This window comes from Dama dama, chromosome 20 (genome assembly GCF_033118175.1).
Source record: "Dama dama isolate Ldn47 chromosome 20, ASM3311817v1, whole genome shotgun sequence".
Taxonomy (NCBI): domain Eukaryota; kingdom Metazoa; phylum Chordata; class Mammalia; order Artiodactyla; family Cervidae; genus Dama; species Dama dama.
This window is the reverse complement of record NC_083700.1, coordinates 90,875,484-90,890,412: the sequence shown is the minus strand read 5'-3', so window position 1 is coordinate 90,890,412 and position 14,929 is coordinate 90,875,484. Positions and strand designations below refer to the sequence as shown.

At 35.2% G+C, this 14,929-nt stretch overlaps 1 protein-coding gene across 8 annotated transcripts in view; it reads right to left on the bottom strand.

The window, feature by feature from the left end:
- TUT4 (terminal uridylyl transferase 4) overlaps positions 1-14,929 on the bottom strand; it is a 129,187-nt gene that overhangs the window by 88,390 nt on the left and 25,868 nt on the right. For 7 of the 8 annotated variants that reach the window (XM_061121886.1, XM_061121881.1, XM_061121885.1 and 4 more), the window contains exons 2-3: positions 11,665-12,540; positions 5,885-6,048 (exon numbers count right to left, since the gene is read on the bottom strand). In XM_061121886.1, coding sequence (XP_060977869.1) covers positions 5,885-6,048; positions 11,665-12,451 — 951 coding nt within the window. In that variant the 5' untranslated portion in view covers positions 12,452-12,540. Of the gene's footprint in view, positions 1-5,884; positions 6,049-11,664; positions 12,541-14,250; positions 14,386-14,929 lie in introns of those variants that run through there. The other variant, XM_061121882.1, reaches the window with a different exon arrangement.

Sequence of the window (14,929 nt, the reverse complement as noted above, 5' to 3'; positions counted from 1 at the left end):
AGAGTATCCATTATTAACCTTACAATACCCCTATTAGGAATTCCTCATTTTACTGGCAAAGCAACTAAATCCCTAGAATTAAGAAATTTGCCCAAGGCAATAAGCAAGTAAGAAAAATAAGTTCAATCTAGTCATTTCTTTACTTTAAAATTACTTCAAATCTGTCCTTATTGGGGAATGAATTAAGCCCTCACAGACTTCTCTTAGTTTCCGACCGTAACTACTTCTTAATTCACCAAATATTTTCTGAACTCACACTATATGTCAAATATTCTCTAGAAGCTGAAGATAATAATATAAGCAAAATAGATGAAAATTCTTGTCCTCATAAGCTTACATTCTAGAATAGAAAGACAGGTAATAAACAAATGCACAAATTAAAAAATAGGAATTTAAGGGAGGTATCTTCCTTTTAAAAATAGAATCATTATTTACTGATAAAAATAACTTAAAGGAAGTGAAGGACTGAGTTGTATGGACGTATGAAGGCATTTCAAGTGAAGACAAATGTGAATGCTAAGACCCTGAGGCAGGAATGTGCTTAATTTGTTTGAGAAACTGCACAAAAAAACAAAAAAAGTTACTATGACTGAAGAGAGAGGTAATAGAAGTCAGATCACAGGGCCCCTTATAAGGACTCTAAGTTTTATTCTAAGTGTGAGGGGAAGGTACTGAAGACTTCTGAGCAGAGAATTATAAGATCTTATTTAATTTTACAGGGATCACTTGCCTTCTTTATGAAGAAAAGAAACAAAAAGAACTTATTGCCATTATAAGCACACTGCAATAATCCAGATGACACTGACTTGGTTCAAGCTAAGAACTGTGGAAGTGGCAAGAAGGGCTGAACTGAGGAGTTGAAAGCATAAATACAAAATACCTAAAGCCATGAATATTGATGATGTCACTAAGGAAATCATATGCCCACTTATCAGACAACTTTTTCAAATGTAAAATGTGAGCAGACAAGGACGTGTCTGGAATCTTTCAGTAAGAAAAGCTTGGTATAACACTGAATGGGGAGACAAAGGGCCTGAAATGACATCTCAACTGATCCTGGATAAATTTCTAACACTTAAACCTGCTTCTATGTCTGTAAAAATGAAGTAATAAAAAATTGCCCCATTTGGTAAAATAACTCATTTCTACAAGTAGCTAATCTTTATTTAGTACTTAGCATACACCTGGCACTGCACCAAGAACTTTACCTCTACTATCTAATTGTCTCAGCCCAATAAGCAAATTTCTATCAACTCCATTTTAATGATAAACTGAGGTTTAAAGCTAATTACTTCCCAATTCTAACCACTTACTTAATCAGTAAGTGGCAGAACTAAGACCCAGTGACTCCAAAACCCATTTATTTAACCAGGAAGCTAACTATCTCTAATTACTAACCAACTACTATGTACAAGGTACTGTATTAAGCATAACAGTAAATAAGACAAAAATGTCCTCATCATCATGAAGCTTCTAGTTTCACAGAAGGGACACATGAAAAATACAATGTTTAAAAATTTCTTTATTACTGTTTTAATATTTTATTTTACCATTAACAAACACATTGGTAAGTTTACGTAGACCAGTTAGAATAAAGATTTGTGTCCTGAACAATCAATGGATCAAACAAAAAATTAAGGGAAATAAAAAAGTTTCTTGAGACAAAATTGGAAAAATAACATACCAGAACCTGTGGGATACAGCAAGAGCAGCTCTAACAGGAAAGTTCATAGCAATAAATGTCTATATTAAGAAGCAAAGAAAATGGAAGTGAAAGTCGCTCAATTGCGTCTGACTCTTTACAACCCCATGGACTATACAGTTCATGGAATTCTCCAGGCCGGAATATTGGAGTGGGTTGCCTTTCCCTTCTTCAGGGGATCTTCCCAACCCAAGGATGGAACCCAGGTCTCCCGCATTGCAAGCAGACTCTTTACCAGCTGAAACACAAGGGAAGCCCAAGAATACTAGAGTGAGTAGCCTATCCCTTCTCCAGCAGATCTTCCCAGCCCAGGAATCAAATCAGCCATAAAAAACATGAGAAAATCCTACCATTTGCAACAACATGGATGGACCTTGAAGGCATTATGCTAAGTAAAATAAATGAGATAAAGTAAGATTAATACTCTATGATCTCACTTTTATATGGAATCATTTTTTTAAAATCCCTCAAAGAAAAAGAGATCAGACTTCTGATTACCAGAGGCGGAGGGGAGAAGATGGGAATACTGTAGAAGTGTGGATAAAAAGTACCAACTTCCAGTTATAAGATAAATAAGCTCTAGGAATATAATGAGCACTGCTGTTATGATATATAAAAAAGTTGCTGAGAGTAAATCCTAAAAGTTCTCATCAAAGAATATTTATTACTTTTTTATTTTCTTTTTATTGCATCTATATGAGGAGATGTTAGCTAAACCTACTGTGGTAATTATTTCAATCCATGTAAATCAAATCATCATGCTATATACCTTAAATTTATACAGTCAATGTATGTCAATTACTTCTCAATAAAACTGGAAAAAATAAAAGCTGTAATTTTAAATAAAAAAAAAAAAAGATTCCTGGGCATGGAGAGTCTAAGTATTTCCCAGTCAGCATTTAACACTTACTATCAGGTGGCAGAGTCATAAAGAATCCACCTGTCAATGCAAGAGACACAAGAGACTGGATTTGATCCCTGAGTGGGGAAGATTCCCCTGGAGTAAGAAATGGCAACCCACTCCAGTATTCTTGCCTGGAAAATTCCATGGACAGAGTCTAGTGGGCTACAGTCCGTGGGGTCACAAAGAGTTGGACACGACTGAGCATGCATGCACATATGGGGAAATTCACTCTTTTGATCTACATTGATCCCCAACCTTTCTGGAACCAGAGATGGGTTTCATGGAAGATAAGCTTTCCACAGATGGGGCAGGATGGTTTTGGGATGATTCAAGCACATTACATATATTGTTCACTTTATTTCTATTACTATTATATCAGCTTCACCTCAGATCATCAGGTATTAGATCTTGGAGGTTGGGGACCCCGATCTAACAGTTTGGGTTTATTCCTTCTAGCTACAGTTTAAAAAGTCTACATCTTTACTCTTCAATTAGATAATACATAAGGAAACTGTGAACCAAATATCTGATGCAATCAAAAGCAAGCTGGTAAGAATATTCTTAACGAGTATTTAAAATTGGTAAAGAAAAGTTTTATTTAAGAATATAATGGATTGAAAACAAGAGGTTTTGGAGGGCATGAAAACCAAAAAGGTGTCAGAAAAAGAAGAGTTTATAGACATCTATGATGGTACTGGCACGCTGATTTTACATCATTACTATTTAAATTCAACAACAATATGTTTTACATGCTTTCAAGATTTCTTTCACCTCAGGACCTTCTTTCCTACTACTATCAAATATCTATTCCAACCCAACTTCTTCCTTTTCCCAACAAGTAACTTTTCCTACTTCATATACTACACATTTTCACATCTAGTCCCCTGCTTATATTTCTTGAAAACACATTTCACCTTTCCTTTATACATGTCACACAATTTACCTACACTACTATTCTCCAACCCACCTACTCAACTCCTAGCCATTTCTGCAAACTCAGTTCCAATGTCACTTTCTTATAAAGCATTCCCAAATTTATGCCTCTACACCCCAACTCAAGTTGGGATCCCATTTTCAAACAATATTGTTACTACCATTATTATTTGCTTACATGTCTTTCTCTAAAAGAAACCCTAGAAAAGCAGTATAATGAAGCCATGTATGCCCCAATTCTAACTTTTTATCACCAGATCATAGCACACAAGTACTCAGTATTTATCCTGATAATGCACAGATCCAGACTAATTCCAGACTTAGGAAAGAGAAAGTGAGAGGAAAGACAGAACTATGTAAAAGAGCAAATTGAAAAAAAGACTTCCATCTAACTAGGATTATGTGAAACTATGTAAGCCAAACTCTTTCCTATTTTACATACTCTTTCATATTCCTTCCTACTTTCACAGGACAACTACTTTATCATAAGTTTTACTAATGACTCAGGATTGCCTTCTTCAATTTAGATGTGACCTTTTTTCTAAGTTATAAAAAATCACATCATTTCTTTCTTTATTTATCAGAAATGATGACCTATTTATTATATTAGCTTGGTGCAAAAGTAATTGCAAGTCTGCATTGTTGAAATGTGCCATTTGATATTGGAATACATTCTTAAATAAATGTTATGTTATACATCATTTGAATGCCCATTTCTTGCTTGTTTTTTGCTAATGAATTATTACCTGCTATTTATGTTATATGTATTTTAGACTACAGAAATGATATAGACAAAAAGTAAATTCCAGTGATTTTCTTGTGAGTTAAAAATGAGTCATAAAGCAGCAGAGACAACTCACAACATCAACAACGCATTTGGCCAGGAACTGCTAATGAAGGTTTAATGCGGTGGTGGCTCGAGAAGTTTTGTAAAGGGAATGGGAGCCTTGAAGATGAGGAGCACAATGGCTGGCCATCGGAAGGTGACAATGACCAACTGAGAGGATCGTCAAAGCTGATCCTCTGTAACTACAAGAGAAGCTGATGAGTGATGAAAGAAGACGTGATGCAAACTGGATTTTACACAACTAGCAATGACCAGCTCAGTGGCTGGACTGAGAAGAAGCTCCAAAGCACTTCCCAAGTCAAACTTGCACCAAAAAAGGTCACGGTTACTGGTGGTCTGCTGCCAGTCTGATCCACTAAAGTGTTCTGAATCCTGGAGAAACCATTACAGGGAAAATGCTTCCACAGGATGCAGAAAATGCTTTCCAAGAGTTCATTGAATCAAGCATGGATTTTTATGCTACAAGAATAAACAAACTTATTTCTCATTGGCAAAAATGTGTTGATTATAATGGTTCCTATTTTGATTAATAAAGATGTGTCTGAGCCTAGTTATAATGATTTAAAATTCAGGGTCTAAAACCGTACTTACTTTTGCACCAACCTAATATTTCCCTGTATGCATACTCACAAATATCCCAAGTATCTATTTAAGAACAAAATGATTTATGGTTCTTTCCTTCAACATCTAGCAGTGTTTTTATTGTTAAGGCTGGGAATGTGTGTTTCTAGGTCAGGAAATTAATATAAGTACTTAGGAACAAGATACTGATGGCTAGAACAGTTCCTAATACATAGAAGATACTCAATAAATAAGGGAGAAAAGAAAAAGAGAAAACCTAGGGGGAAAGGAGAAAGTTTAGTATATCCCGTAGTATTTACTATTTAATTTGGCACTCCAAACAGACTGTTAACTTCTAATGGGCAGAAACTGTGCCATATTCACCAATATATCCCCAGTGTTTAGCACAGTATCTAGAACGTAACAAGCTCTCCATATCTATTTGCTAAATGAATAAATTAGGGGTCAGCACACTTTTTTAAAGGGACAAAGTAATATTTCAGTAAATATTTTATGCTTTTGGTAAAGAGTAGATATTTTATGCATAGTGATCCAAATACTCTACAGCAAGTAATCAAAACTCAACTCTGCCACAGGAGCAAGAAAGCAGCCATAGACAATAAGGATGACATGGCTGTGTTCCAATAAAACTGTTTATAAAAACATGAGGTATTTTACCACAATTTTAGAAAACAAAAACAAGGTGATAGGCCATAGTTTGTCAAGCCCTGGGATGAAAGAATAAAGTCAAGACTCACAGATGAAAGGATTTGCTGAACAAACGGAGCGAAAGACAGGGAGAAAAGAAGAAAAGAAAGAGGGAAGGAAGGGAAAATGAGTGACATCTCTGCCTAAGGAATACTGTAAGAAAAATAAAAAGAGCTGTACTTGGTTGAACATGCATTTTCCTCCAAATAACTAAAACAACATGGTATACTTTTTCAAGTCGAAAGATGTGATCTCTTTCTAAGCGTTCTTCTGCTTGTTTCAAGCCTAGCCTCTGCTCAGGTGTCAATGTAGATTCATCTATCACAGTGGCATTTTCTAAATAGTCCATCTCTGAAGAATTTTCTTTATTAGATTCATCACTCTTCATTTTACCTAGAAAAGGAAGCAATCACTTAGTTACCATCAACAGAATTGGTAAATTAAAAATTTTTTAATGAAAAACAGACATTCAATGTATACACATACAGAAAAAATATTTTTCCTTGGTAGTGCAAATTGGTATACCTACTTAAAATATTAAGTAAAAGATATACATGGTATCAAAATTCACATACAAAAAACTATTTCATGGGTCAAATGCCTATCTTCTTCTGACCCACCTATATCAGAAAAGACAACTATGACTAAGACTTACTATACAAGGCTAATATAACATACTATCTTGCAGAATCTCCAAAGTAAATATGACATAAAGCTACTTTAAATCCCAAAGGTGACTCACTGAAATGAAGTTACTTCAGTGACTTTATCACTATAAAGTAGGAGCTAAAAGAACATATATACTCCAGACCACAAATCCACAAATCTATGAGGGTCCTTCTTCTTTGCTTTCACTGAACTCTATAGATATTTCAACCACATCAATATTTTTTCTTTGTTTCTCCTAGCTAGACTGCAATCTCTTTAAAGCACAGACTATGTGCTTTCAATCCATGCATTTCCAGCACCTGTCAATATACACTTGGAATACAGCAAGTTTCAACATGCAATAATGCAAGCTCCACCAGTGTGATTTTTTAAAATACAAACTGAATCATGTAACTCTCATGCTTAAAATACCTAATGGGCTCTCATAAAGTTCAGAATAAAGTTTTAAATTCTCTAACACACAACACACAGCATTTGTCCTCTTGCAGGCAGTCAACAGTTTAAATACAATAATTCCAAGTTGTGCAAACGCTATAAAGGAAAAAAAACAAGTAACTGAGAAGGAGATAAACTTTCAGGGAAGGCTTCTCTGAGATTTTAAGCCAAGACCTCAAAAACAGAGTTGGGGTTCCCCTGATGGTCCAGTGGTTAAGACTTCACCTTCCAATGCAGGGGATATGGGTGCAATCCCTGGTTGGGGAAGTAAGATCCCACATGCCTCATGGCCAAAAAGCCAAAACATAAAACAGAAGCAATACTGTAACAAATTCAATAAAGACTTAAAGTGGAAAATAAAAACTTTTAATTTTTTAAAAAAGATCTAAGTAGTCTATATCTCCAACCTTATATCCTGCCCTAACACTTTTCACTTCATTCGTAACAAATGTGTTACAATGGATCACTGCGGCTCCAAGGATCAATGCCTTTACATGTTCTGTTTCCTCTAGTATCAAGGCCCATCACACTTCAACTAGTACTGTTTACCTTTCCTGCAAAATTCAGTTTAAGCATCACCTGTTTCAGAAGATAGTCTGATATTTATATTCTCCGAGCACTCTCTATTATCTCACATTTTCACAGTAATGTAATTTGTATTCATTTATCTACATGTTACATTAGATAATGAATTCCTTGATGCTAATGACCAGGTTTTATTCACTTTCGTACCTTCAGATTTTAATACAATGCCTATACCAGAGATGACAATAAGTGTGTTAAATAAATTGACTTGGACAAATCTAATATTACTTTTAAAAGTAAATGCTCATAGATAATCAATAAACCTCTCCTCGCTGCCCTCAAAAGCCACTCTACATGCCATCTACAAGAACTCTGAAAGTCGGTTCTTTCTTTCGATAGCACTAATTTTCTGAACAAAAACAGTGTACCTCTGGAGGTGATGTGTCTCCTAGCACAAGGGCCCAACTGGAATATTACTTAGCAATGAAAAAGAACGATATACCAATACCTACTACAACATGGGTGAATCTTAAAATACACTAAGTGAAAGAAGCCAAACACAAAAGGCCACATGCTTCATGATCTCGTTCATATAAAAGAGGCAACCTACAGAGACAGAAACTAAATCAGTGGTTGGCAGTACCTGGGAGGACAGGATAATGAGTAGTGACTGCTAATGGGTATGGAATTTCTTTTAGAGGTGGTGAAAATATTCAAGATTTAGACAGTGGGCCTCTGGAGTGCTGCGATTCATGGGGTCGCAAAGAGTCGGATATGCCTGAGCAACTGAACTGAACTGAACTGAATGTCTACACAATTTTATAAATACACTAAAAAACACTAAAGTGTATATTTTTAAATGGCAAATGTTATGGTGTATGGTGTATGTTATGGTGTATCTCAAAACATAAAAAGGTAAATGGGAGAAACTTTAAATATGACAGATGATAACAAGAACTTTGGAGAAAAAACGGTACAAGGAATAAGGAATGCCACAAGTAGAGGTAAGGGTTATAAATTTTAGATAAGCAACCCAGCAAAAGGCTCAATGAGAAGGTGAAGGAGGTAAGACAGCTAGCCATGTGGCCATCTGGAAGAAGAGTGTTCCAGGCAAAGAAAAAGCAAATACAAAACACATCAGGTGACCACTTGCCTTCACATTTGAGGAACTGCAAGGAAATCATGCTGTTGGAACAGAGAAAAAGGATAAGAAGTAGATAAATGAGAGCAGAGAAGCAGGGGGGAGGGTCGAAAATCACAAGGTCACAGCAAGGACACTAGCTTTTACTCTGATATATTGAAAATGACTGAAACATTCTGAATAGCAGTAACACAATCTGAATAATTTTAACAGGATCATTCTGGCTGCTATGTTGAAAACATAAGGAAGGGTGGTATAAGTGAAAAGTAAAAAGATGAGTTACTAATAGGTTCTGCTGTCCAAAAGCATGATCCTGACCACCAGCAGCAAAAGTTTCATTCAGGGGCTTGTTAGAAATCCAGCATCATCAGACTCTTAACTTTCTAAATAAAACAATCCCAGAGAATGGAGCCCAAGAACCTGAATTTTAATACACTTCCCAGGCGATTCCTACACACATTAAAGTTTGAAAGAAGCTCAGATCTAGAATACACTCCCTTCAAATATTTACCAGGCGCACTCTCTCACCTCTTAACTTCAAATATTTGCTCTAATGTCACCTTCTCAGTGACAATTTAAATGTGAAACATCACCACCAGACACAGCAGCATCATTCTTCCATTCTTTACAACCTTTCCTGTTTTATTTATAATATTTATCACCATCTAACTTATTACATACTTCTGTTACTTACTATGTTTGTCATCTATTTCCTCCCACTAGAATATTAACTCCATAAGTGTAGTATTACCTGTTTTGTTCACTGTTATATTCTCAGCGACTAGATCAGTAACTGGCACATAGCAGATATCACTCAAAATATTTTTTTAATTTATGAATGGCAAAAGGAGAAATTGTGAGAGCCAAAATTGGACCTAATGAAAATTAATTCACTAATCAGGTAGGCCTGAGATTAATCAAAAGTCTATAAACTATGTTAAGTCCAAACAGACAATGACCTAGACAAAGAGATTTTATTCTATTTAATTTACAAAGGGGAAATCTATGTAAAAAGTTAATTTACAAAATAGAAAAAAAAAGTGCTACATAATTCTGTATCAACAGGACTTCAACACCAATATTATACATATTGAAGAGAATTCTTTAAAATAAGCCCTTATTTATGAAATGATTATTATAACTCATTCTCATTACTTTGTTAAAACAAGTTTCTCAAAAGGACCTTTACTCAGTCCACTATCTTCCTGAAGCTAGTTCAACTCGTTCTCCACGTTAACAAATAACGAAACTGCACTTCATTGGAGAAATAATAATAACAAAGGATATTCACTGCAATCGTGCCTACTGTGTCAGGGACTACATGAAACATTCTATGAATTATTTCACTTAACCTTTGTAACAAAGGCAGCAACATCTCCACTTTTTAAAAAAATGAGGAAACTGAAGATATGTTGTAAAGGATGGGCAGCTTATCCAAGTTCACAAAGCTCTTAAGTGAGGAAGATAAGATTCAAAACCTATGAAATTTTACTCCAGAGCTCACTAGCTTAACTACCTCACTCTGTCACTTTATTTTGTCACCTTTAAAAAAAAAAATCTTTAAATCATAGCTTTAACTAATTAAAGTGATCAGACCCTTGTAAGTGATCTCATACAACAGTATTTCCCAACTTTAGTCACATACTATCATGTTTAGATTTGCCATATCCAAAAACTTTCAGTACTATTATTTATTTGATATTGTCTTTGACTTACTTTTGAGGGTCTTGTCCTAAGCCATATCTATGAAAGTACTAATATTGTTTCTTACATACAGGTACCTCTACTAAATTAAAAAAAAAAAAAGGTCTGTCAATAAACCATTATCTATGTACACTAGAAACAAAAAGAAGCTATTTCTGAACTGTTTATTAGCATTTCTCAACGAGTGGTAAATAATGACTTAAAAATAGCTTTTTCTATTTATACATCAAGAAAAGGTTTTATTCTTTTAGCCACAGAAACATCAGGAAAAAAGACTGCCAGGGAAAATTCATTAATTTCAACAAAATTAAGATTACTCAAGAGACATGGACAATATTTATAAGAAATTAATTAAAGCAAATATCAAGATCCTATTAGAAAATTAATTTTACACTGACAGTTCTCAAGTAAACTGCAACAGTGTCATAACACGTCTCTGCTTCCAGTTTTGTTCCTGTCAAAGAATTTGCTGCACTGTATCCCAAAAAATATACACACATATATGTGATCACAGTGGCTTTAGTGGCTTCTCAAAACACTCATAAAGTCCTATCATATCCTAAAGGCCCCTTACTCTCTAATTCTTGTGTGCCTTTTTCAGCTCCATCTTTTGCCACATTCCTCCTCAAGTCCTTGTTTCAGTCATAATGAACCTCGGTCACACTTGAAGTCTCACCTTTGCATCACACCTTTTCTCAACCCAAAGTCTAAATGTTGTTGATGTTTAGTTACTAAGTGGTATCCGACTCTTTTGCCACCCCATGAACTGTAACAGTCTCCCAGGCTCCTCTGTCTGTGGAATTTCCCAGGCAAGAATTCTGGAGTGGGTTACCATTTTCTTCTCCAGGGGATCTTTCCAACCCAGGGAATGAACCTGTGTCTCCTGCATTGGCAGGCAGATTCTTTACCACTGAGCCACCAGGGAAGCCCCAAAAGTATAAATACCTCAATTAAATCATGTACTTTCTCAATTCTAAGTTTTTGGCACTGAACTAAATTACCAACTTACTTATCTGTAATACCTTCACCTAACTAGAAGCTTCCTTGAGACCTGGGGCTGTATTCTTTTGGTTTTCCATTGTAAATACCTGAACGACATATAATAGGAACTCAATACATGCATACATGTTTGGTGAATGAATGGGTATTGTATTACCAGGACCATTTAAAAAGAGTATATGTAAAAATAAATAAATAAATAAATAAAAAGAGTTTATGTGCCTGTGTGTGTACCAACCACATAAGCCACTAAATTTGTATTTTCACAAGCTTTGTCCTATCATAATAAATGTTTTTCCATCTAAAGAATGTCTTTTTCATAGTTAAAATTGTTAAAATCAAACTAGGAAAAAATTTAAAGAACACATATAGTTGAATAAACTCCGGGAGTTGGTGATGGACAGGGAGGCCTGGTGTGCTGCGATTCATGGAGTCGCAAAGAGTCAGACACGACTGAGCGACTGAACTGAACTGAACTGAATATTAAAATATCTCTCCAAAAATGTGAGTTGTGGGATAATCTAAGTTTTACTTACTCAAATCATCTGATATGTCTTCAGTTCCTGAAGCACTATCATCAGAATCACCAGTATTATCTGTACACGTTTGCTGCTTCTGAGATCGTTGTGAGTTTTCCATAGCAGATTTTTCTTCTTCTGCAACACCAGTATTCACTTTATCCAGAGAAGTAAAGGAACTTGGAATTTTTTTTCCAATGTGCTGTAATTCTGTCTGTCTCATGTTTTCTTTCAACAGTAAATTGGGTACCTTCTCAGCTTCTGCTGGCAGGCTGTGTACCTTTTCTGATTTCGTCTGAGAACCAGGTACTTTTTCTGCTTTTCTCTGTGAATTAAGTGTCTTTTCTGCTACTATTGCCTGTGAACTGGGTGTCTTTTCTGTTTTCACTGGTGAATTAGGTGACTTTGATGGTTTTTCTGTTTTTGCCTGTAAACTGGGTGCTCTTTCTACTTTTGCCTGAGAAACAGGTAACTTTTCTGCTTTCGCTGGTAAATTAGGTGATTTTTTCACTTTGCAGTGACTTTGATCTCGAAGGACTAATCCCAAATCTTTACCTGGAACACTGGCAGCATTTACTTTACATGATTTAACTTCTGTTTTTTCTATACAAATATCATTTTGCTTATTTTTTTTACTACTATTTCTATTTGGAGAGTTGGTCCCAATTTCTTTTATGGATTTATCATTTTTAGCTTTCAAAGTCTGATTAGTTATAACTTTAACTGCTTTGCTTTCTTCAGAAAGAGCCCAAGCATTCTTCTTTGGTTCATGATTTTCATTTTCAGAGGTCTTAGACTCTTCCATTATTTGAAAACCTGCTTCCTTCTATGATATTGTAATGTGGCAGATCTCCAGTAGTTTGAATTACTTCAAATCCAGTTTAGGCAAGCAAACTATTGCGTTAAGAAAAAAAACAAACAAAACAAAATCTGTTATTTAAAATGCAAAAACCGTTTTTTAAAAATTGATTAGACATAAAAAAAGCTTTTACAATTTACTTTCAAAACTGAATAGTAAAAAATAAAAAATTTTAAACTCTGAAAACAATATGAGAAATAGTTAATGCCCACTTAGTAAATAACAGCAAAATGCCCATAAAGGAGGTTCTAATGTAATTCTGGCAAATGACATCAAAACATGGGAACTTTAGAAGTAAAATGCTGTTGTACACTAAGCATTTCAACTAAAAGGGGAAATAAAACTTGCAACTGATGTACCACAATTAACCTAAAAGAAAATGGAGCAAAAATAACACAACAAATTGGCAAAGACTGATTCTGGGAAAGACTTACAGCAAAAGAAGGGAACGGCAGAGGATGAAATGGTTAGATAGCATCATTAATTCAATAGACATGAATCTGAGCAAACTCTGGGAGATAGTGAAGGACAGGGAAGCCTGGGATGCTGCAGTCCAGGGGGCTGCAAAGTCAGACATGACTTAGCGACTGAACACACACACAGGTGGTAAGATCTTTCCCACATGACTTTCCTACTAAACACTACCTGTTTATGTCATTAATCTACTTCTAACTTGGCCCTTTAAACATGGGGAATCAACGTCAACAGACTTTTTCCATCTCCAAAAAAAAAAGGAGTTTAATAAAATCTTCTGAGGTAAGAAAATTTTAAGAAACCAATGGGAACTCAGAGTTTAAAAATGATAGTAATATTCTGTATGATGATATAATGGTGGATATATGTCATTATGCATTTATCAAAAGCCACAGAATGGATATCTTTAAGACTGAACTCTAAGGTAAACTATGACTTTGGATGATAATGATGCGTCAGTGTAGGTTCATCAATTATAACAAATGTACCACTCTGGTGCAGGGATGTTGATAGTGGGGGAAACTATTCCTATGCGAGGGAAGGGAGTTACATGGGCACTATGGTTGGATGGCATCACCAACCCAACGGACATGAGTCTGAGCAAGTTCCAGAAGATAGTGGAGAACAGGAAGCCTGGTGTGCTGCAGTCCATGGGGTCACAAAGAGTCGGACATGACTGAGCAACTGAACAACAATGTACTTTCTGCCCAACTCTACAGTGAAACTAAAACTGCTCTAAAAGAATAATAATGTTTACAAAAAGATAGTAATAATGAACAAAAAGTCAGAACCAATTTTTTTCTAAAATATTAAAAGAACTATTACACTTTTACCACAAACTATAAACAGATAAAAATACTGCATTTTATAGCCCCTCTATACGAGAAATAGCTTGTATACTATGTATTAGGGAAATCAGGATTTTTTTTTTTTTTTACTTTTCAGTTTGTCCTATATGCCTTAAATTGATACTTAAATTTACACCTCTAAACAAAGATTAAAAACATGAATAAAAATTAGTCACCAAAAGCAAACTGCATGTAGCACTTTTGATTTTACTTGGTTAATTTATTAAATAACAAATTTGGGCAGTCAAACACCTCTAATCATAAAACTCTACATCGTTTTAAAACAAAAACACTACCTAATCATATATCTATACATCGTTTTAAAACAAAAATTGTGTGATCAGAACACAATTCATTTACTCTAAACTATCTATGTTTATGTCAAAGCATACTTCCAAAAAAAAAGAAAGATATTAAACTTACCCAGTTGTGTCTTCACTGAAACATCTTACTCAACTTGGTGTGCATGCATGCTCAGTCGTGTCCAACTCGACCCCACAGACTGTAGCCTACCAGGCTCCTCTGTCCATGGGATTTTCCTGGCAAGAATATTGGAGTAGGTTGCCATTTTCTCCTCCAGGCGATCTTCCCCACCTAGGGATCAAACCTTAGTCTCCGGTCTCCCGCACTGGCAGGCAGATTCTTTACCAATGAGCCACCTGGGATTACTAATTCTACAAACCTACTTGGACCTAGCTTTCACAATTCCTGTTGTAGTACAGTCCTCTACAGTCTCTGCCTTCATCTCTGTTCAGATTAATATTATCTTTTATTTTAGAAACCTACTAGGCAGATAAGCAACAAGGACACATTGTATAGCACAGGAAATTACAGCCGTTATCTTGCGATAACTTTCAGTGGAGTATAATCTCTAAAAACACTGAATCACTATGCTGCACACCTGAAACTAATATTGTAAATAAAATATATTTTAATTTAAAAAATTTTACTAGGCTTTTCTTTTTAAATTATTTTTTTTCTTTTTCCCTCCTGTGTTCTCACATGGTTGTCCCTCTGTCTCTAAATTATTCTGTAAGATAATATTTAAAGGAACTAATTAAAACTTGAGCCAAAGCCATATTAGATTTTCACCATTAGTTTC